The sequence below is a fragment of the Takifugu flavidus genome, chromosome 16, assembly GCF_003711565.1.
Source record: "Takifugu flavidus isolate HTHZ2018 chromosome 16, ASM371156v2, whole genome shotgun sequence".
Classification (NCBI taxonomy): Eukaryota; Metazoa; Chordata; class Actinopteri; order Tetraodontiformes; family Tetraodontidae; genus Takifugu; species Takifugu flavidus.
This window is the reverse complement of record NC_079535.1, coordinates 6,237,130-6,258,629: the sequence shown is the minus strand read 5'-3', so window position 1 is coordinate 6,258,629 and position 21,500 is coordinate 6,237,130. Positions and strand designations below refer to the sequence as shown.

The following is a 21,500-nucleotide window of genomic DNA, read 5'->3' as shown; positions in this document are numbered from 1 at the left end:
CCATATGTCCAAACCAAGTAAGGTGTGAGGAATGCAGGCAGGAATGCAGAGGAATGCAGGCAGGAAATAAGAAATAAACCACTTTGATTTACACAACTACCGCCTGCACTGGGGTAACTACAGCTCGACCTGATTGCGTAACTGACCCTCAGGAAACGTCAATCTGCAGGTTCAGTAAATTTACAGCACACCTTCTGATGTGTGGAATCTAAGGATGGGCGATACCACACTTTTGGGATTCGATACGATACCGATACTTTTTCTTGTATTTTCATCGATATCGATCCCGATACCGTTCATTTCTTACTGGCAATTTTTGTCAGTCAAAATATTATTACATTTAAGACAAATACAGACCATTTATATACAATGTATTATGGTCAATTGATTACTAGGATTTCCTTATCCTTTAAACCTGCATAAGACAGTTGTTCCATAAAAAAAATAATTAGAACAATGTCTGACACCATCACACCTTTAGTGCACTTGAGGTATGTTATCACACTTTACTGAAGTCTCAGATTGCTTTTCAGAAATCGTATCATATTCACATTTTCTGCTTTAACACGATTGCGTCTCTGGCTGATTATTTCCTCCGGCTCTGCCTTTTGCTGACTGTCGGCTCGGCGCAGGCTATGTTGCAGGTTGATGCTCATTCCCTATCTCCTGTCACGTGACATGGGCCAGCTCAGTACGCCGCCAGGTATAGGGGTGTCTTGGCACATATTAATTTAAGTAACTAATCTAAAACGGCGGAAAGTGATGCATACACCCCAATTTTATTTTTTTTTAGTTAGTATCGATATTTATAAAAGAACATCGATACCAAATGAGTAGCTTGTGAGTATCGATATATCGATACCACGGGATCGATCTGCCCATCCTTAGTGGAATCGTGAAGAGCGCAACATTATTTAATAGTTTATATTAAGATGTCATATATGTCCAAATTTAAAGGAACTTCCATCTACCGGTAATAGCCCGTGATACATGTTACGATACACGATACACGGACGAAAAATGCATAGCGAAACACGCTGAACTCGACGAGTTGAAAGGACAGATGAGTTTGGATAAAATTAACGCTCTTCGTCGGAGTTTGGAGGCTCAACAAGCAGCTTTCACACGACCATGTACCGACAGAGAGAATATTACGCGTGCAAGTTTTGTGATGAGTGAATTAATAGCCACGAAGCTGAAACCTCACGTGAACGTGCCTCGTAGCCGCCGCTGAGGCGCTCGCGCCAGACAACGTAAAATTGTTTCAAAGTGTGAATTTTTTTTCGTGAATAATTACTTAACTAAGACATATATTGTTATGATTCCAGTGGCTAACGGTATGTTTTTATGGTCAAGGAATCTAAATATAAAGTCAAATTATATGTGGGAATAATATTTATGGTGGAAATCACAATATGCCAGGAATTGTTGCGCTTGGCGGAGGTCTGCGCTCTCCGAGTGCTTTCTAGTTGTTGTTATTATTATTGTCTTTATCTTTCTTTCTTTTAATTTATTTTCTTGATTATCTTGTTGTATTGCAGTTTTTGTGAGTAGAGGCCTCAAACAGGCCCTTACTGGTCTCTTGCCTCAACTCGGCACCTCTTTTTTTATTGTTTTGTATGATCATGAAAACATATTTTACTTGTTTGTCATTTTATTCTATTTTTTTTTGGTGATTTTATATGCATGTGTGTTAAATAAATAATTCAAACTCAAATGCAGCAATCATGAGACTTAGTAACACAGTGGTTATAGACTTTTTTTTGGTCTTTTTTTGCATCCCTAGCTATGTGTTCGTAATAGTATGGCCCTCGGAGGACTTTATAAAAATTGAAATGGCCCTCGATATGAAAAAGGTTCCCCACCCCTGGTCTATGCTCTGCAGGGCCAGCAAGTGGCCATTCACCTCAGGGGAGCGCCTGTGCACCACAGATCAAGCCCTGAGCAATAACCCCCCACCACCACCCCCCAACAGTTTAAAGTGAACAAACATTTTTCTTTTGCAGGGGAAGAAGTTTAATTACAGGTGCCTTCTATCGCAAAAATAATTTCAACAACAAATTCTATGCGTGCAAACTTCCCATTCTGTCACTTCCTGGTCTCACACTTCCTCCTGTCTCACCTGAGCTCTCATTGGAACACCTGATCCACTCACCCTGTCACCCATCTCCAACATGCTCCTCAGGGTTTGCATCCTCTTCATGTGGTTCCACACAGGTAAGACCGTGCATCCAAATGTAATCCAGAGTCTTAATGAGCTCTTTTCTCTTCTCTCCATGACAGTGAAGACCTGGACATCCTCTGCATCCCCCAGATGTGTCACAGATGTTGAGAGGAGCTCCTCATCAGCAGAAGGTATGAGGTATTATTTTTATCTGATTTTACTTTCAGAACAGTGATGGTTCCTATTATTTTAGATCTTTAGATGTGGTTGCAGGTGGCCTCTGAGACAGAATGAGAGTTTAGGAATGTATGGAAATTCCCAGTTACTCATTTGAACTCATTTACTTCTACTTTTTACTATGATTTTATGACAACATTAGCATAGACCGCACAAATGCAGTACAGCCTGCCACCTTGTTATTGGGTTAAATTGAAATTAACTTAGACACTAAAGTTCTTTAAAGTGTGTGTAGATGTTGCCCTGTGATGAACCAATGCACAAACAAACAAAGCTTCAGCCAGCATGTTTGCTCATAAAAGGGAAGCAAAAAGGGTGGATGCTTTAATCATGGTTCACAATAGTTTTTACGGACACTCTCCCGCTGTCCATTGTTGCCATGGTGAAGGAACCAGTGGCTCTTGCCATTGAAAACCGAATACTGAGACATTGTGGGTTCCTTTTAATCCCTTTAATTTTGATTGTCAGTGTTGAGGTTCAGGTGCCGAAACATGTAATAATCAAGGCTGTGGGTAAACGGAGGGATTAAGAGTCATCCGTGCGCTGATAAAGAAAACTTCCCATTCTGTCACTTCCTGGTCCCACTTCCTCCTGTCTCTCCTGAGCTCTCATTAAAGCACCATGAGCCGCTCTCAAACATCAGCCTGAGTGTTGGTGCCCTCTTCATGTGCTGTGAGAGCACAGGTCGGAACAACCCACTGAGGGTACAGGCGGGTCTAGAAGCCACAGAACCTCCACTGCTGGAGATGTTAGCAGCATCTCAGCTGCAGCAGATCGAAGCTTCCAAACCGATTTTATCCAAACACATATTACATGTGCAAAAAGGATGTTGGGATAATGTTCTGTGAGCCAAGAGGTCTAATTTCACCACAAGCAGCTTAAGGTTTGTCAGACAGGAAGTTAAGTCAGATGTGTGAGACAGAATGAAAGCTGAAGGCAAGAGAAGAAGATCTGAAAGTGTTTGGTGTGTTTTATTGTCTCCCAGCAACGGGGGTGATTTTGGGAACAGCCGCCTTGACCTTCTCTATCCTGGCCTTGGTCCTCATCCTGGTCATTGTCCTCTGGCTGGCTCTGCATGAACCCCCCTCCAGCTCTCTGGCTAGTCTGGCTGTTGGTAACAGCCACAGCTCAGCACCTCCCCGATCACACTTCAGGTACATGTGAAGTCAAATCTTCAACCCCCCCCCCCAAATAAAAAGTTTAGGATTTTCACTTTTTTTCCAAACTTTGAGGGGAGACCCGGAGAAGGTTGGCGTTGAAACGGACGTGTACATGAATTACACCAAGGAGTCCTACACCAACCTGGACCCCACCAGTATGGAGAGTGTATACTCCAGCATGTCCTGATCATCTAAATACAGCAATGTAATAAAGTCATCAAGTATTGGTCTGGTTTTGTCTCATTTCCCCTAAATGAATGTGAATATGAGCAGCACCTGTAGCAACACCCTTAGTATTAAGTGCTATAATACTGGTTATGGATGTGCGCTGGCTCGTGATGTCTTTAGGTGTTAGAAAGCAGTAATGAATAGGATAAGGATAAAAGACTTTATTGATCCCACATCGGGGAAATTGCACATTACAGCGGTAGCCCGTGGTGTAGAACACAGAAAAGAAAAGACTCTTATATTATGTACGTTGCTATGTACATTGTACAGTATATACAGAAATTAAAATTATGTACAGAATAGACTGTAACAAAACAAAATGTTTAACCACAGTGTTTTTTTCTTCTTCTTGTATCTGAAGGGTCACATGTTTTATAGAAAGCCACTATAAGATTCTCTTTGCAAACCTGTTATTATTTAACTGGTGACTAAATTTGCCAGAGATGAATTTATTTTACAATATCAAACAATAACCGGCTCAGCTCTGTTAGACACGCCACCACACAAGTTTAGACAGCTGTATCAGCACAGAGGCCGGCAGAACATCCAGAATTTGCCGCACATTCTAGGAACCAGCCAGATTACAGAATCACCTCTGCAGAACTGTGGGTGAAGACAACTGAGATATACCCGTGGTGACAGCTGCGGGGTTCTAAAGTGAAGGACACAAACGTCTTCTGACAGTCATCAGGGAAAACCGACTCCATTTTCATCTTCCAGCGAGGCCAAAGTCGACAGATTCATCCTCCCATTTATGGTGGAAGAGATGTTGCAATAAACTGGAGAACACACGCGCTGCGAGTAGAACAGGAGTTAAATAGCAGTGTTCAACATGAAATCTAAATGACCGGTATAGGAAATGAACAAAAATGGTTTGTCACAGTGAATCATGGGATTTTCAACAGTATGTCACAACAGTGACTTCCGGGGGCCTTGGTTCACTGCTGCTGCCTGTTGTTGCAATCACACTAAGAGGGTGAGGAAACGGTGGCTCAACATGGCACAGGAAGAGGCTGCAGGCGAGGAGCTCATCATTCCGGTCAGGTTGTGGACACCAGCTGATTCTGCCACAGTTTATGGTACAGTCTGTAAGGTTCCTCACACGTCTCTATGTGTTGGCGCCCGCTTGTGTCTGCATCTCCACCTCCTGGTGCCCCGGCAGCACCTGGCTCTGGTTCCTGCCGTTCACGGAATGCTGCAAGGTGATCGTGGTTGTGCAGCCCTCTCCTTTCTTCAGCTTCCTGATGTGGGCCAGGATGTACCTCCGGAACTTCCTGGTGGCGAAACAGTACACCACGGGGTCCAGAATGCAGTTCACGCCCATGAGGAGCAGCGTGATCTGATGCGCGTCGTTGATCGCCTGGCGGGTCTCCTGGCTCCAGTCCACGTGGCCCCAGCCCTGCTTGATCTGCAGCACCCCCAGCACCCAGGCGCCCTGGGTGACATGGTGGGGCAGGAAGCACACCACAAAGACCCCCACCACCGCCACCAGCATCTGCAGGGCCCTGCGCTTGAGCCCCCTGGGTCTCTTAGAGGACAGGGAGTCGCTGCGCAGATGGACAGATTTGGCGCTGGATGAAAGCAGCGCCTTAGCGATGAGGAGATTACACACCAAGACCAGGCAGAAGACCACGAAGAACAATGCGATGATGATGAAATGGGTGGTGGCCACCGTCTTCTTCTGTGAGTCCGTCTGGTTCTGGTAGCCCTCGAAGCAGCGGATGACCTGGTTCTCGTCTGTGTTGGTCCCGGGAGCCACCAAATGCGGGATCGCCATGGAGATGTTCAGTATCCAGATGAGGATACTCACAATGATGCCGCGCAGTCTGTGGTCCGAGGAGGCGGCGTCCAGGGGTCGGGTCACCGCCCAGTACCGGTTCACGCTGATGGCCCCAAGGAAGAGGATGGAGCAGTAGGTGTTGATGAAGAAGAGCGAGCCCGTGAGCCGGCACATGAAGTCGCGGTAGACCCAGTTTCCGTTGCGATGGTAGTAGCCGATCCAGAAAGGGAGGGCGCACACAAACAGGAGGTCGGCGATGGTGAGGTTGGTCATGTAGATGCGGATCTCGCCCATGGCCTTGGCCTCGCGCATGCAGCGCAGGATGAAGAGCACGTAGATGTTGGCCAGGAGGCCGAGGACGAAGATGATGCCGTAGGCGGGGGGGAAGAGCTTGTACCGGAACTCAGAGTCCAGGAAGTCCTGGCTGTGTGACGCCATATCTGTCCGTCTGTCCGTCCGCTGTTCATGGTGGGACACGAAAGAAAACAGCGGAGACTTTTTTAGTTCCATCATTCCCAAACCTCGTTATTCGTACGCTTCCTATAATGTTGCTTATGCGATATGTGTCAAGCTCGCCACCTATTTTCTCATCTTCTGCATCTCCTCCACAACATTTTTGCTCACAGACAAATCTAACCTCATTCACAATTTCAGTAACATTTGTGTCTGTTAAATAATCCTCTTTATCTAAAGAGCAAAGTTAATGATTCAAGGCTATTTCACATTATTTATTGGAATTTATATTACATGCATCCCTTCTTAACTTGTGGTTAATTTAAAAGAATGACATAAAAAAAACCACAAATCTAAATGGCATTTATGTCCTTTTTTTAGTACTAAAGCTAGTCAATAGAATTTGAAGTTACATTAGGTAAACTCTTAAGAGACACAAGGAATAAAAACTTACCAGAGCGCTTCCTCTTCTCTACCCTGTGTGAAGAGTTGAGGCATCCTGCTGTTGTCATTCCTACAGCCTGTTCACTGGAAAACCTGTAATGTTGCAACGTGTCTTGCCACACCTACTGCAGCCTCTGGACCTGTTGTAACCTGGAAGCCTTTCCTCACTGAAGGAGGGGGAAAAGAGGGTCTAGGAAAATTAATGATGATCGGTTGTCCAACATGATTTTAGTGAGCTTTTACCCGATTACTAAATTAATTATTATTGTATTAATACCATATGTCCAAACCAAGTAAGGTGTGAGGTGTTAAGCGACCGCAGAGGAATGCAGGCAGGAAATAAGAAAGAAACCATTTTGATTTACACAACTTCCGCCTGCACTGGGGTAACTACAGCTCGACCTGATTGCGTAACTGACCCTCAGGAAACGTCACTCTGCAGGTTCAGTAAATTTACAGCACACCTTCTGATGTGTGGAATCGTGAAGAGCGCAACATTATTCAACAGTTTATATTAAGATGTCATATATGTCCAAATTTAAAGGAACTTCCATCTACCGGTAATAGCCCGTGATACATGTTATAGTATCGGATGAGGGTGTAATACTAAAGTCTTACCACAAGGTGGCGCAACACGCTTATAAACCAGTGTTGGGGGTTGAAAACGCTGCCTCTGTGATTTGAGGCCAGGTGAGGCGCCAGACAGCTTCACATCTGCCCTTGCATCCCTTGCAGCTTCGGCTACTTATGTGGTGAATGTGACATACAGGCAGAAAACACAGCACAGGCTCCTCTCCCTGCTGCCACAGTGTAATTCCAAGATGAAGGTTAACGAGCCTCCACAACCTTATTGCTGTTATTATGGTCTGGCAGTGAAACAAGAGCTCCTTGGCGGTTATGGCCTGCAGGATGTGCCAGAACTGCCGTGCCATTGCTGCATATACAGTCTGACACTATTAATTTCTGTTTGTTTTGTTTTTTGTCTTCACGATGTGACTTTTTTTTTTTTTTTGCTTTGGGGTGTGGATTTGAAAGATTCCACAGCAAGTGAGTAAGATGGATCTCAGTGAGAAGCCTATGTCAGACGTGATGTGCTCCAAAGCAAAGCATCTGTAATTGTTTTCTAATATAATACAGGCAGAAGCAATCCTGTAGTTTTTATATTCCCAGACGATCCAACCTCAGTGAGGGAACTATGTTACATATGAAAGCAAGACCTTAGATGAATATAGAATGAGACAAATTAGCCACAGTTGTGAGTTTATTAGATTAGCGTGAATGCATTTTATGGTTCCATTTCATCATAAATAGAGGAATATATCATGGAACAGAATATGTCAATGCAAAACATTCGTAAATCTGTATAAGTGACTCTTTGGGGCATCCTGCAAGACTGAGTTTGACTCTTGCTGCACAGGTCAGTCCGAAGAATCCTTCCACCGAGGTGTGGCTGTGCCTTCTGTGCAGGTGTGCAGCCAGAAATGGAATGGGGCCAGAATTTATTCTTTAATAGGAATGGCGGCTCTCATCCCAGAACATCTGTAGACAAAAAAACAGACTTGTGCATTCCTCCGGGAGGGAGAAAGGGTGGAATCTGCCCGTCTACAGCTCTCCGTGTCCAATTAACGCCTATTTACAGTTGCTCCTTCGCCTCACCTTGATTCATTGCACTTTGCCTCCGGCAGATACTGTATGGAATGCTGTGGTGGGAAGCGTTACAGGAGGGCAGGACATGGCAGCAGGCCTACAGTGAGCAGAAAGTATGAAGCAGAGGGAGACAAGTACCTGGTGGAGGGGTAGGGCTGGAGCGTGGGGCACTCTGACAGGTTTACTACATGCCAGAGGCGGAGATTTGAGGAATGCCCTCCTGCAGTGAGTGAGCTCGGCGGCGAGGGGGGGGGGGGGGGGGGGGGGGGGGGGGGGGGCTAAACAGGCCCAGTCATTTATACCTCTCTGGATGGCGAAGGACCAGGATGATTTTAGCTGAAAATATGGCCAGTTTTTAAGCATTAAACGGCAGCAGGGACACCATAAATCCTCCTCCTGCATCACTGATTGTTAAAATGATGAGCTGATGCTGCAGCAAAAGCACGGAGGGGCCATGTTAAGTTGCTTTCTGTGTGTCTTTAAAAGGGGTCGCTCTGAGCATTAGCCTGCCTCACAATCTGCCCCACATTCTAATCCATCAGGGTTACATCTGTTTGAACACTGGCCGTAGCCCACTCTGCAGGGACAGTGAATTAAGCGCATTAACCCTCATCCTTGCTGTAAAAGGGACAAAAAGTAGGAAAATTACAGCGCCGGCCACACAGAGGAACTTAATCCTCCTACTCTTGTCTAATTGTATTTCTAAAGTCCTCGTTTCGATGAGGGGAATGGCGTCAGGTGGCTGCGTCGACCTGACTGGTGTCTGTACATGATGGGTTTTTTTTGGTGACCTGGGCCAGATTATTAGAGATTAGCCCCTCTGGAGAAGATAATGTGCTCAGAAATTTGTAATACACACAGTGAAATTGCAGCTGCTCCCAATCCCAGAGAGTATTTGATAATGATTTGCGGCGTTTATAAACCCGGTGGGACAAACGGTGGCGAAGGATGTTTGTGAGGAGGAAGGATGTTGGGGCTCTTCCTGGATCAGCCTGCCTCGGGGTGTATTTGCAGCATTTGTCCCCGCAGCCTTGTCCTTATACCGTAGTTTCCTGGCATTTTGCATGTGCTTGCATGTGATTTTTATGTTCTCAAAAAGACAAAGATGGCCTCGCCTTCACAGAATTGGTCGATATGCATGGATTTCTGGACTTGAACCTCTCTGATAAGGCCCTGAAACCATATTTCCCCCTCAAACTGTGCCTTCATCCAAACTCCCCCCAAAAACATTAGTAACATAAAGACAGACATGTAATTTGTACAGAATGTATGCAGACAGATTACTCACACACACCAGGGCTTGGTTTTCCTGCTGTGGTTTTCAGGAATCTGGGCTTGCCTGGCTATGCCTTGACTTTCTTTTATTACTTTCCCCCATCCAGAAAGAACACCGTGGCTTTGTTTACCTCGCCATGCTCGCGCCATGCCATTATTAGAGAGGGAATGGCAGCGCTCCTGGAATGGCTGCAGGTCATGCTCCTGAATTGAGCCCAGCTGATGTCATTGATAGTGGTATTATCTCTTTTCAGGGGGAAAATTATATGTGTTGTGATTTTATAATAGTAGGCTTGCATTGATGTCAACACAACAGAGCTTAAAAATGTCCATTTTGCTGATTCCCTACTACTAGTTCCTACCCTAAACAGGTTAAACTGGTCAGGTTTAGAGTCCTGTTTAAGAGTTACGGTTAGAAGGAGGCCCACACAGTGTAAGACTGCATGAGTGTGCATGTTCTTCAGGGGTTAAAAGCCATTTTATATTATGACTCCATTCATTTACCCGTTATGCAACTGAGAGCAATAACCAAAGATGAAATCACTTTCACGCTATAATCATGTGCTGTGTGATTGCAGCCGGCTCCATAGTTTCAATAAAAAGAGTGGCACCGCAGATTGATAAGCGTTTCTGGTGGGATCAGCATTCTGAGTGGCTCTTGGCTTGAAAAGCAGAGAGAGAGAGAGAGCGAGATCTGAGTCCTGCAACCTGCTCGGCAACATCAGAGATGACCCGGGTGGAAAGGATAGGATTAAATAAAGCGTCAACCCGTTTGCCACAACAATGGTGCAGTTTTCCCCCACATACAACACTGAAACACTCATTAATCACCTATTATGCACACATTTAATGGTTAATGCGGTGCACATAAATTAATAAAAAGACAGTACACATGTGTGCAACATGTATATATTTTAAACGGCTATCATGCAGTGATTTATTGCGTATCACTAAGTGCTCTTAGTTTACGCTGTTGCAAAACCCTTTTTAATACCTGGAGAATAGAAAATATTCAGCGGGAGTTAAAATGTTACATTGTCTGATGAAGGCCGAGCGCTCCGCGGTGCCGCAACTTGCGCCGAGTCCTCCCCACCGGCCGGTGGATGTGGTGGAGGGAGGCGGGACCTGTGGGCCGGGAAGGGCGTTCTCTCCGCGGTCAGACTGGGCAGAGTCATCCCGAGGGGTGGGTCCTCCGGCGGCCCAAAAAAAGGAAAACCCACCTTTTTTTCATTGTTAAGGACGCGTTGGAATGTGATGGTTTGATCTGAAACGAGCCAGGGAGGTGGATATCCGAAAGGAAAAGAGCCGACGAAAGTGAGGAGAAGGACGGGAGCGGGGACCGGGCGCAGCTCCGCAGGGCCTCCGGAGCGGATGAACTTGTCCTCGGCTTCAGCGAGTCCTGCCGCCCCGCATGAGCTCGGAGCGGGGAAAGTTGTGGATATACCGCGGCGTTTCTTCCCCTCTCCCGGCAGCGGAAGAGCCGAGGTAAAGTTAGAATTTTCCTGTTTTCCTCCCCGGTGTTGGGCTGTGTGTGTGCGGGGGGGATGAGGCGAACAGGCGGGTTCGGTCAGCGGCTTCCTGAGTTGGACCCAGTCGGGACTGCAGGAGTCTGAACTGCGGCAAGTTTTTCACCCTCCTCCCCCTTCTGCTTGTCCTCCTCCTCTGCTCGGCGAAGCATCCAGGACTGCGGCGAAAGCTCCAGCTGGTGAAACTGGAGACCCTTGAAACATTTCACAGCTTATCTTTTTGCCGACATTTCGATGTTTTTGCTGAACATTTCCAACGCGCTCGGTCTGTTAGCCTGTGCCAACGCGCTTTATGACGCATTTAATACAGGTGCCCATCGCCGCTTATTTCGTCCGTAATGTGTGTTTTAATTGAGATGAGACCTGAAATGTGTGTGTTGTTCCCCCGCTGTCACCCACGTAATGTAGTTGTATCAAATGTTAAAGGAAATACCCTTCAATTCCTCGCCAAAGATGCCAAAATCTTTCGGAGTCTTCCATGATTAGCCATGACACAAGCTAGCTAGATCCCCAAATTCACTTGTTTCTTTACCTTCAGGTGCAAAGAAGATTAAATATTGTGTATGTACATATTTGAGCAGTGAAATGGGCTTTAAATTCAACATTTTGAAGCTCAGGAAGAGCGAAAATGAGGTCATGCAGAACAGGGTAAAAGTGATTTTCATACTAAACATGGAGCTGGAAATCAGCTGTTATTTAAGCTATTTTAGCAGCCTGGAACTGCAAACAGATGCCTTTTCTTGTTTTTTTTAAACCCCTTTAGAGTATCTGCCAGCTGATTACGCGTAAATCTAGTGCTCAAGGTCAGTGAGGAAACCTGCGATGGCAGAACATCCGAGGAGAAAATGTTGTGTTCTGAACAAACCTCTTGCTTTTCTCCCTTTACGCAAGTGTAATGTGATTTTCCTTCTGTCGCGGAGACGTCAGCCGATGAATGAGCGGTCTGAAGATGCTGCCTGCAACTTCTGGAAACACTGACAGGCATATTTTTCCACAAATGCCAATTGATTGTAGCCCCTCTTAACTCCAGAAGGATAACTTCATTAGCTCAAAGGGGGAGTTTCCCCCTTCCTTCCCAATGGCCAGAGCATAAAAATGCAAAGTTTCTGGCTCGCTGTGCAATATTTGCACAAAACATCTTATATTAAGAGGCCAAACCTGCTCTCCTACTTTGTTGATTTGTTCAACCAACTCCGGAGAAAGGCGTTTGTCTTGCGTCACGTGAGCTGACATACGTTGCGCCACGCGGTCAACAGACGAGAGAGAGCGAAACCCCGACTGAACAATGTGCCCCTGTGCTGCCTCGCCGCAACACAGCTGACTGTGCAGGTAGAAAGGCTGGCGGTAGTGGCAGAACACTGCTCTGCCAGGTGGGGCTCGTAAAGAACAGCACTGGGAGGGAGAGCGATGGAGGGGACCTGCCTTGACCTGTTTCAGACACGAAGGAGACGCACAAAACAACAAAAAAAAAAGCCTCTGATGACTTTCCAGGCTGGCTCCCAGCCCTCTGTGGACTACACCAGCTTAGCTACCAAACCGGTGCTCCTGTGAAACCACTTTTCCCCTGGAGCCTGAACAGGCACTTGTGTGGCAGCTGAAAAGGGGTCCCTGCGTCATATTTAGGCGAGGTTGTGACACCGCATGTGGAGGGAATGTCTGCATTTTATCTGACAGTTTGGGATTCTCGGGGGGGGAATTTAACGAGAATACCAGCGAAGGACTGGGCGAGAGGCTGCTGGATCCGTGCTCCCCCCGACGTTACTCTTACTGAACATGATGGCTCAGCGCTGCGAGACTAGGTGTTAACGTTAGCCCACCATTATGGGTCTTTTTGTGCTCGCTAGAGTGATGCCGAGCTGTGCAAATCTCACCTGCAAGCCAAGCTAACAATCACGCATCCATCAGTGCAGCTTTGGATGCAACCAAAATCATCATTACGGGTGTCCAATAAGGGTAATTATCAGACTAAGCGCTGGACCTGGGGGATTAGCGAGCAGCTAAATGACTGCCCCGGGGATTAAATTAAGAAAAAAAATTGAGGTTTTCTGCCTGAGGGAATCAAACCGACAGGAATGTTGGACCTAGCCCGCTGGCGGAGGTCTCACCAACACCCCTCACAGGGAGGCTTGTGCACAGAGGCCCCTCTGCTGGTGTAGGACTGTCACATCGGGATGGAATTACGCTCTATAAACAGTGATGTCATGTATTTTTATGATATTGCTGCATTTTCAACTGTTCAAACCTCCCATAAAAGTAGCACTTTAGCTTCTGTCACTGGCGTTTCTGCCTCGGTCCAGTCGTCGGTTAATTGATGATTTAATCGTAGCCTGGATTAGTTTCAGTCCCAGCGAGGCCTACACTTCCTCGGAGCTGTAACAGATAGCTCAGATAGGATTTGAAGCGGATGGTGTTGGTTTGACATGGTTATTATTAGTGGTATACTCGGGGCCTCCTTGAAATAGTACAGATGAATCAGGTTCTCCGAGAGCATGAAGCCCACACACAGCCGCCGTCCCCTTTTGTGAGTGAGCGCGAGTGTGTGTGTTTTGCGATCGTGCAATAATAGGCTCGGTATCCGGGACAGAGGCTGCTGTTGACAATACGCAGGCCAGCTGTAGCTGCGACCAGACACGGCGCCGTGCGCACGCCCTACAAATAGTTATTTTTTAAAAAAAAAGACATTCTGCTCATCATTTGTGGAGGTCGGCGTGTCCTCGCTCGTCTTTTTCCTCCACGTTGTTGCCACTCGTGTCAATCTGTCTCCACGTCATTTAAAAGGCACATCCGGGAGCGTTCGCGCCGCTCGCCGAGGTTCTCGTTAACTCGCATATGGGCCGTTGTGGGTGTTAACGCTTTAACACCTCTGCGTCATCACAAAAATAGATCCTTTTCATACGAGCTCCCTCACAATCGCACCCTTAACTAATACACTTCTCCACCATTACAGTATGTGTACCCTTTTTAACTCGCACCTCCGGTTGTTCCTGCTAATCCTCTGGCTTTTAAGTTCATTTCCAGGGCAGTTATCGAACCTCGTAGGTGATGGGGAGGCCGGGAAGAAAGGCTGATGTTTAATGATAAACCCGGTCCATTTAATGTTTGGTGAGCAGGTATGTGGAGTTTGAGCTGCATTTTCATGTCTTTGCTGATGTCAGGACTGCAAAGATTCCGATTCAGGCCTGAGCTCTTACATGTTGTGGTTCTGGTTCCCACGCTTCACCCTGTGCTGAGCCCTTGTTTATTTAGCCAAACACTCCTCCCTGAAGTGTATTTGTGGCTGTCAGATAGCTTCAGGTGTTCTCTGCAGGTTTGTAATGTTTAATCGGCAGCAGAGCCGGGCCCGGCGCCCCACGCGGCTGGAGTTTGGACCATAATCCGGGTCACCGTGCTACTGTGCTGTCAGGTTTCATCCTTCTGTTTTTCTTTCCCCTCGCAGGTTCTAGCACTGTTTTTTTTTTTTTTTTGGGAGGGGGGGGTGGTTTCAGGCTCCAATAAGTTGTTTTACAAAAGGTTCCCTGTGCGTGTGTTCTGTTCCTTCACCGGAGGGAACGGCTCCCTCATCAATCCTAAAAAGAAAAGAGAGAGTGAGGTGTGAGGGGAAACAAGCCGGAGAGAGTGAGGGAGAAAGGAGAGGAGACACGTTTAATGGATGGAAGCAAATGTAAAACATTCCTCTGAAATTCCTCAACCACACTTATTGTTTTAGCTCCCTTCCTCAGTATTTCCCACCTTCGGAGTGTTGCCTTATCTCCTTTCTCGCCATTAGGCCTGTAACATTCCTAAATATCCTCTGCTTCACACGTATGTTCAGGACTTAATGAATTTGGAAATCCTAAACGGTTCCCCTCAACATGTCTGGGTCAGCTGCGTGGAGACCGCTGTTGTTACTGTCTTCTGCCAGTTCATGGGCTCAGCGACGTGTACAGCGCAGGAATTCGGACGGGTGGGGGAATAACAAGCAGTCCTTCGTCTTCAGGAAAGGGGAGGAGGAGGAGGGGGGGGGGGTCTCAGGGGCATATTTGGCATAGTTCAGCACCATTCCAGTCTGGTTCAAGATGCATTCTTCTCTGAGGTCTGGCCGGCCCGCCAGACCGATCATTGTCAAGGCAAAGACGATCACCACACACACCGTGAGGTGGCAGCGAGGGCAGAAAAAGGGGTTTTCTTGCCACCTGCAGACTCGCGGGGACGACCTGCCACCCAGCCTGCAACCACCTTAATACCTATAAATGGACGCAGTCGGTAAATATTGAAGCTTCAGCCAGCAGCAGGGTTTGTGTGTCTTGGGCACCATCACGATGGTTTAATGAGTGTTTATGTGCCCAGAGCTATAATACGTCTCTCTCTGCCTTTCTTCTGTAGAATTATAGTTACAGCTTACGCTCCGTGGAGCTTCTGAACTCCCGGGCTGTTATTTGCAGCTGGACAGCTGCTGATATCGGTGCGGCAGAGGTTGGGTTCAGCAGGAGGTCTTCAGAGTGTGAGTCCAGATGACGCTGAACTGGTCTAACAGCAGACAAGCGCCTGGCACTTCCTGTCTTGCCTGTGATGAGGCCGGTTCAGGGTGGCGCCCAGACAACATCAGACGTGCCGGCGGCTTCGCTGGCGCTTTGATGCGTCTGGTGTGTTTTCATCTCACTGCTGTGGATGAGGAAACCACCTCAAATGGGGGAAATAAAAGGAGCTGCCAGTACCAATCAGCGCAGGACAGATGCTTCCAAAGCGGAGCGTTTGAGGAGCAAGAAAGTGACGCAATCCTCTGGAATGGAGTTGACGGACTTTGGACTCGTGAAAGTTGTGTCAACATGATCTGAACTCATCCCCGTACGTTGACGTCTGCGTTTGGATCCTCACACGCTCCTTCTCGGCGCTCACACCTTGAGTACACGGAGGGCGTGTTCTCGCATCTCCACACTCCTGACTCTAATCCGAAGATCTCCGGGGTGGCTCTGGAAATACAGTTCCTTCTACTGATTATTTTTCTTGTGATCAGAAAATATACACGGTCTCAGAGTAGGAGTGCTCAGACACCACGGCGGCTTTGGGAATGCTCACTTCCCCTCGTATATTTCTCACAGGCTCTCTTGTTTTGCTCCCTGTTCTCCTTTTTTGACTTTATGTTGCCTCATTCTATCAGTAGACTTGATGACATTTTAGAAACTGAACAGTTCCCAGTTGGCTATTATCTGAGCAGGTTTGTGTCCCATTGGTGTGTTTGTTCACCCATCCCTCTGTGTTTGTGTAACTCTTGTAATCCTGGGGTCAATGCATGGAGACCCTGACTGCGGGGCTATTTTCAGCCTCCTTTTCCTTCCTCTGAATCCCTGTTCTTCTTTATGTTGCGTTTCTTATTGGAAGGGATTTTGGCCGGAGGGTCTTTCGTGGAAGTTGGCAGACAGTAGGTTTGACTCCTGAATACCAACCTTTACTGGTGGAGTTTCATCTGGGGCTAAGAGTCGGAATCACGTGGCGTTAGGCGACAAAGTCCACAAAATGGGAGGAAAAATTGACAGTATTTCCACAGCTATTATCCAAAATGCCTGTCAAACACCCACAGAATCTCCGAATGTGACATCTGCTTCCTCCCTATTTCTCATTAAAGTAATAGTTAATTAAAAGGCGAGCTTTAATTGCTACTGGTTCAGAGCCGGTCGCCTGGCTCGGCTACAGTCAGACGTATGTTTGGCTCCATACGAGCTGTATTCAGACGCAGGAGCCTCCCAGGAATCCTCTAACACCCCTGAGCCCCTGAGTGGCTCGTTTGTGCACTGGGAAACATTGTGAAATACCAGGCATAGTTTATGGTCCTGCCTGTAGGACCAGCACCCCCTTTTTCTCCCAGCATCTGGGGCTTTTTTTGGGCGGCCCGGCCGGGTTCACCCCTCAACCAGTCCCCATTAATTTACACGTTTGATATATTCATCGACACAGGTTGGTTTTTACTCTGAGATGCCAAAGTCACTACAGGAAGATGTCCGTCAAAACTGTCCATCTATTCAGAAATACTCAGTGGGATTAATTATTGTTATTTTACTGCATAATTAGTGTAATCAGTGCTATTTATAGGGACTTGCGTAGTGGTGTAAATGTGGTACTTTACATGCGCCCTGTAATGTTTAATTCAGTGTTTCATCGGCACCATTTTGCCTCTCGGATGGCGCCGGTACTTGTCCTAAATAGCCTCTCTCTGCGATGGCATCTCCGTCTTTGCCTCCTTTTCCATCTCTAGGTGCGAGCTCACTGAAGAATGCATTAAATGAGTGTTTTATCTCTCCTACAGGCCTGCTTCATCTGCACTCGCAGCCATGCCAAAGCATTCGAGACACGATTGACCTTAAAAGGAAACAATAGCGGCCTATCAATTCTGCTCTGCCAGTCAAGGAATGGCCTGCTGTGGCCTGGGCAGGGTCCAGTACACACAACAGAAGGAAGTGTTTGGAAAATGGAACCAGCAGGGAAAGTTTCTCTTGTTTTTTTTATAGGTGTATACTGCCTGTTCAGGGATTGTAGAAATACCAGGATAATGGGTCCTAACGCAGCCCTGCCCACCTTTTAACATTCCTGATCAAGTCTTTTTATTCACAAGGTCTACGTGTCCTTTTACTCACTAAAGGACAAAACTTGATGACTAAAAAAAAAAAAAAGGTTCGGGAGCTTTGTATTGAGCTGTGTGTCCGTCAGTGACATCACAAGCTGTATTACTGACAGACTGATCCGAGTTATCAGGAGTCCTGCATGTGAACGTCTCAGCTGCTGTTTGTGGAACTGTGAGGACGTGTCCTGGAACTGGACACCTGTATCCAGACAACCCCACAGCTTTCACTGGTTCCCAGTGGGCAGTTAAGAGGGTCGTGGAGTCCCACCTGGCATCTTAGCTAAAGCTGACAGGCCCGTGTTGTCATTCAGCTGTTGTGGGGTTCATGTGCTTCACTCTCCTTCTTCTGTCCTTTGGTTCTGTCTCCAGCCGCCCTGCTCAGTGTTTTTGATCTGGGCATCCCATTTTCCTCCTCAGTAGACAAAACATTGTCCGACCCCTCTGAACCATAACCCTCAATCCGCACTCACGTACACACACACACACACACACACACACACACACACACACACTCTTATACTGCCTTCTTCTAATCACACTCAGGAAATGGGCTCCATACAGACGAGGCCCGCCTGGGCAGTCGAACTCTGGATGTAGTTTCAGGCTTTAAAATATTCTCCATAGAGGAAATTGAACACGATCCCCCCCCCCCATTCTCTCTTTCTTTAGCTTCCCATTTTTTCACGCTACATTTATATGCACTAATTTTAAATGTCCCCCTTTAGACCAACGGACAGGGAGAATCTGGTACCCAAGGGCTCGACACACACACACACACACACACACACCACACACACACACACACACACACCGAGTAAAAACTTTAGATTATTGGAAACATTCATGTGTGTGTGGACAATTCTGTGTCAGTTCACATATATTAGAACAACATGTTGATGTAATGGAAGAGGAAGTGTGGGGACTGCCCCAAAACAGATTATAATTACACCAAACGCTGACAGAGTGTGTATGAATGGAAACTTTCCACGTGTGAACGGTGCTCAGTGTGGCCATACATGTGTATTCTGAATTGGAACAGTTCCGATCGGATGAGACCTTGAAGTATGTGATTTACCAGTAACGTTCCCCAAACTTGACACGTTGAATGGAGGAGAGATGCTTTCTGTGTCATGAGGCCACAGACTGACTTAATATCTGAACAACAGCGAAGACCCGCGTGTTGATGTGAGCAACAGCGTTGGGTTGGATTTGAAGGAGAGGGTGACCTGCGAGCAGCTGAGTGGCAGGAGCGACTGTCTCTGCCCAGCCATATCTACAGTATCAAAGGCTGTTTCGGCACATCACTCACGTCTGGTGTCAACATTTCATTGCCAGTGACATCAGCCCATTTCAGATTTCATTCCCAGCCGCTCTTGTCGCTGAGCTTTCAGAAATACCCGGACATGGCGTTCTTCGTTAAAAGATTAGCTTGTGCACTCATTCACACATGTATGTCTTTTGTACTGGTATGCCCATTGGGCGCTTGCTGTTGACAGAAATCTTCTTTCTTCTTCAGCCCCCTCATCCGTGTCTTTCCCCCCGGCTTTTACTTCCCTTTCATATCCTTTAAATTCACTCCAGACTCCAATCTTAAATCTGGATTCTCTGTGCTTAACCAAACATATGGAATGCTACTGTAGTGGAATGCTCCAGGTCTGGGAAGTGTGTGCGCGTGCGCTTGTGTGTTTCGCCAGGCACATGTTTTGAAGCGGATGAGAGCTTCTAAGAAGACGATGTTTATGATAATGGTGCGTGTGTGTGTTTGTGTGCGCGGTGCCTGTCCTGAGAACTGAATAGGGCCTTCTGTTGTTGTGGCCAAACACTGCCTGTCTGCTCATGCATGAGTCTATTGCAAAGGTCCTGAATGTGTTCCATATCTGAGCAGTTAGCTCATTCTTAGCTTGTTAGCTTGACTGCGAACGATCGCCCCTACAGTGAGCGCATTGTCAGCTCGGCCTCAGGCTCGGGGCCTTGCCAAGTGCCAAACATAACAATGGTGAAAGATGATGATGTGTGTGTGTGTGTGTGTGTGTGTGTGTGTGTGTGTGTGTGTGTGTGTGTCCACTTTGACAATCCTCATGGCTTGATTGTGTGTTTTCACCTACAGAATGGAGACTTTGGAAGGACGAGATTAATGTGTGACCGATACAAGGATGCATCTCAAATGTAAGTAGTATTTTTGCCTCAGTTAACCCTGACTTTTTCCTCTTTTCCAGTTTTTGTTGGAAACAAAGAGTCTATCAAAATTAAATTTGATGATTTAATATATTAAAGTTCCGCAAAATCCAGTAATAAGACACTTTTTTTTTTTTTTGCTACAAATGGCCAAAATCTATATTTTGGAGACGGATGTAAAATTGTGTTGTGGACTTGATTTGAGCTGATTAAAGAACTAGAGGGTTTGGGAAATAAGTCTTAGCTTAATTTTCTCTGAGAGGCTAAGATAAGAACACTGAAATCACATTTGTGCATGAGGAAAATCATTAACCTGTTATTTACTAAAGTGCAAAAGTCCAGCTACGGGCTTCTCTAAAGCATCGTCCTCTGGTTTTGTTTTCGACAGCGACTGATTTCTTGACAATGATACTGATGAAGTTCTGGTAATTTTGTAATTCTTTTATAGCACCGACACTAGCGGAAGGGTTGATATTGCACAGAAATAAGTAGAATAAAGAAGGAGTCCAGATTCTAATAAATCACTTTAAGATATGTCCTTCCCCCGCTGCTTTACCCACCTTTTGTCCCTCTTTCTCTTCCGCTCCTCTGGTCTTTGTGAGTTTATTTCCCGTTGGGCACAAACGCCGGCGCCGCACTTCCTTCCCAGCAGCCTGAGCTCACGCAGGAGTGGCAGGCATTCGTTGCACTTTATGTATGTGGAACACAGTCATATTCATAAATATTCGCACTCCTCGTGCTCAGGGACAAGTTGACCTTTGCGTGTGTTAGTTTATCTTATCCGGCCTTAGCGAGCGCTGACAGAACGTGTCGCTGTCTCGCCAACATCTAACAGAACAGCTTATAATCAATATGTGGCGAAGGCGTGTTCGGTGCATCCTCACTGCATTTATCTGCATTTATTATTCCGGATGCTGGCATGGCTCACATCCCGTTCAAGCTGAATATTGTGAAACCCAAAACGGGGAATGGATCCAGCTAATAAAGACACCCCTGATTCAGCCATGTATATGGCTGTTAAACCAATCAATTGGTCCTTGGACTCTAAACTATTAGGCAACGATTAGGAAAATGCTGGTTTATCTGATACTTTACGGAAAGAATTAGGATTAGGACTACCCTAACCAGTTGGAAGATTTTCACGATACCTTCCTTCTACACCCTCCACTTTTGTTGTTACACCAAATGTAGACAGAAATTTTGAAAAGACTCCTTTTGCGGAGCTCAAAAGTGTAGCTTCTCTGCTGTGAGGCCACTCTCAGTATAAGCCTATGAGGAAACCAGTTCTTCGGGCCCCTGCGTCACGTGACATAATTACACTGTTTGGCCACTATGTTAACTTGGCTTCAAAAGCCTGGCACTCTTCCTGGGGGCTTTGTTTCCCCCAAGCTAAATGTTTTCTGGCCATAGCTTCATATTTACATAAATACACGAGCATCAATTTTCCCCGAGAAGACTGATTAGAGAGCGTTTTGTTAAACCTGTTTACGTGCGACAGCCTTATTATCTGTAAAAACACGTCTGCATGCTAACATCAGCTGCGTTGGCCTTTACCCCTTATGCAAACCCCTGGATGCTTGTTGGGATTCCAACAAAAGCACGATGAATTTGGTATCCTTGCTGGTAAAATGCACCTAAGATTTCCTTTCCGAATGCCAAAATGAGGTAAATGCAGGTACTTCCCTCCTGCTAGCGCTGATGCTCTCCCTCCTTCCTGTAGCTAGTGCTGCATTCCTGCTGCAGTAATCTCTGGCAGCTACCTGCTCTGCATTCTGCAGAGTCACGCCACACGTCTCGCTGCTGCCTCGTTCTGCTG

General features: G+C 46.5%; 2 protein-coding genes and 1 long non-coding RNA gene across 4 annotated transcripts in view; 1 reads left to right on the top strand and 2 right to left on the bottom strand.

Annotated features, from left to right (window-relative positions):
* Positions 1 to 3,935: 3,935 nt before the first annotated feature.
* LOC130540090 (platelet-activating factor receptor-like) lies at positions 3,936 to 6,621 on the bottom strand. The gene is made up of 2 exons (XM_057058980.1): positions 6,477 to 6,621; positions 3,936 to 6,028 (listed from the first exon to the last, which is right to left on the bottom strand). Exon 2 carries the CDS (start codon positions 6,005 to 6,007, stop codon positions 4,898 to 4,900), a length of 1,110 nt encoding a protein of 369 aa, XP_056914960.1. The 5' UTR covers positions 6,008 to 6,028; positions 6,477 to 6,621; the 3' UTR covers positions 3,936 to 4,897.
* A 1,088-nt stretch (positions 6,622 to 7,709) lies between these two features.
* Positions 7,710 to 10,577, bottom strand: LOC130539825 (uncharacterized). The gene is made up of 2 exons (XR_008954229.1): positions 8,123 to 10,577; positions 7,710 to 8,005 (listed from the first exon to the last, which is right to left on the bottom strand). It is a non-coding gene; the product is annotated as an uncharacterized LOC130539825 (long non-coding RNA).
* A 46-nt stretch (positions 10,578 to 10,623) lies between these two features.
* luzp1 (leucine zipper protein 1) overlaps positions 10,624 to 21,500 on the top strand; it is a 28,388-nt gene continuing 17,511 nt past the window's right edge. For both annotated transcript variants that reach the window (XM_057058440.1, XM_057058441.1), the window contains exons 1-2: positions 10,624 to 10,873; positions 19,617 to 19,675. The gene's annotated coding sequence lies outside the window, so the exon portion shown is untranslated. The remainder of the gene's footprint in view (positions 10,874 to 19,616; positions 19,676 to 21,500) is intronic.

Excerpts from the sequence above, each read along its gene's own strand:
- LOC130540090 (XM_057058980.1), bottom strand. The coding sequence starts at position 6,007 with ATGGCGTCACACAGCCAGGACTTCCTGGACTCTGAGTTCCGGTACAAG.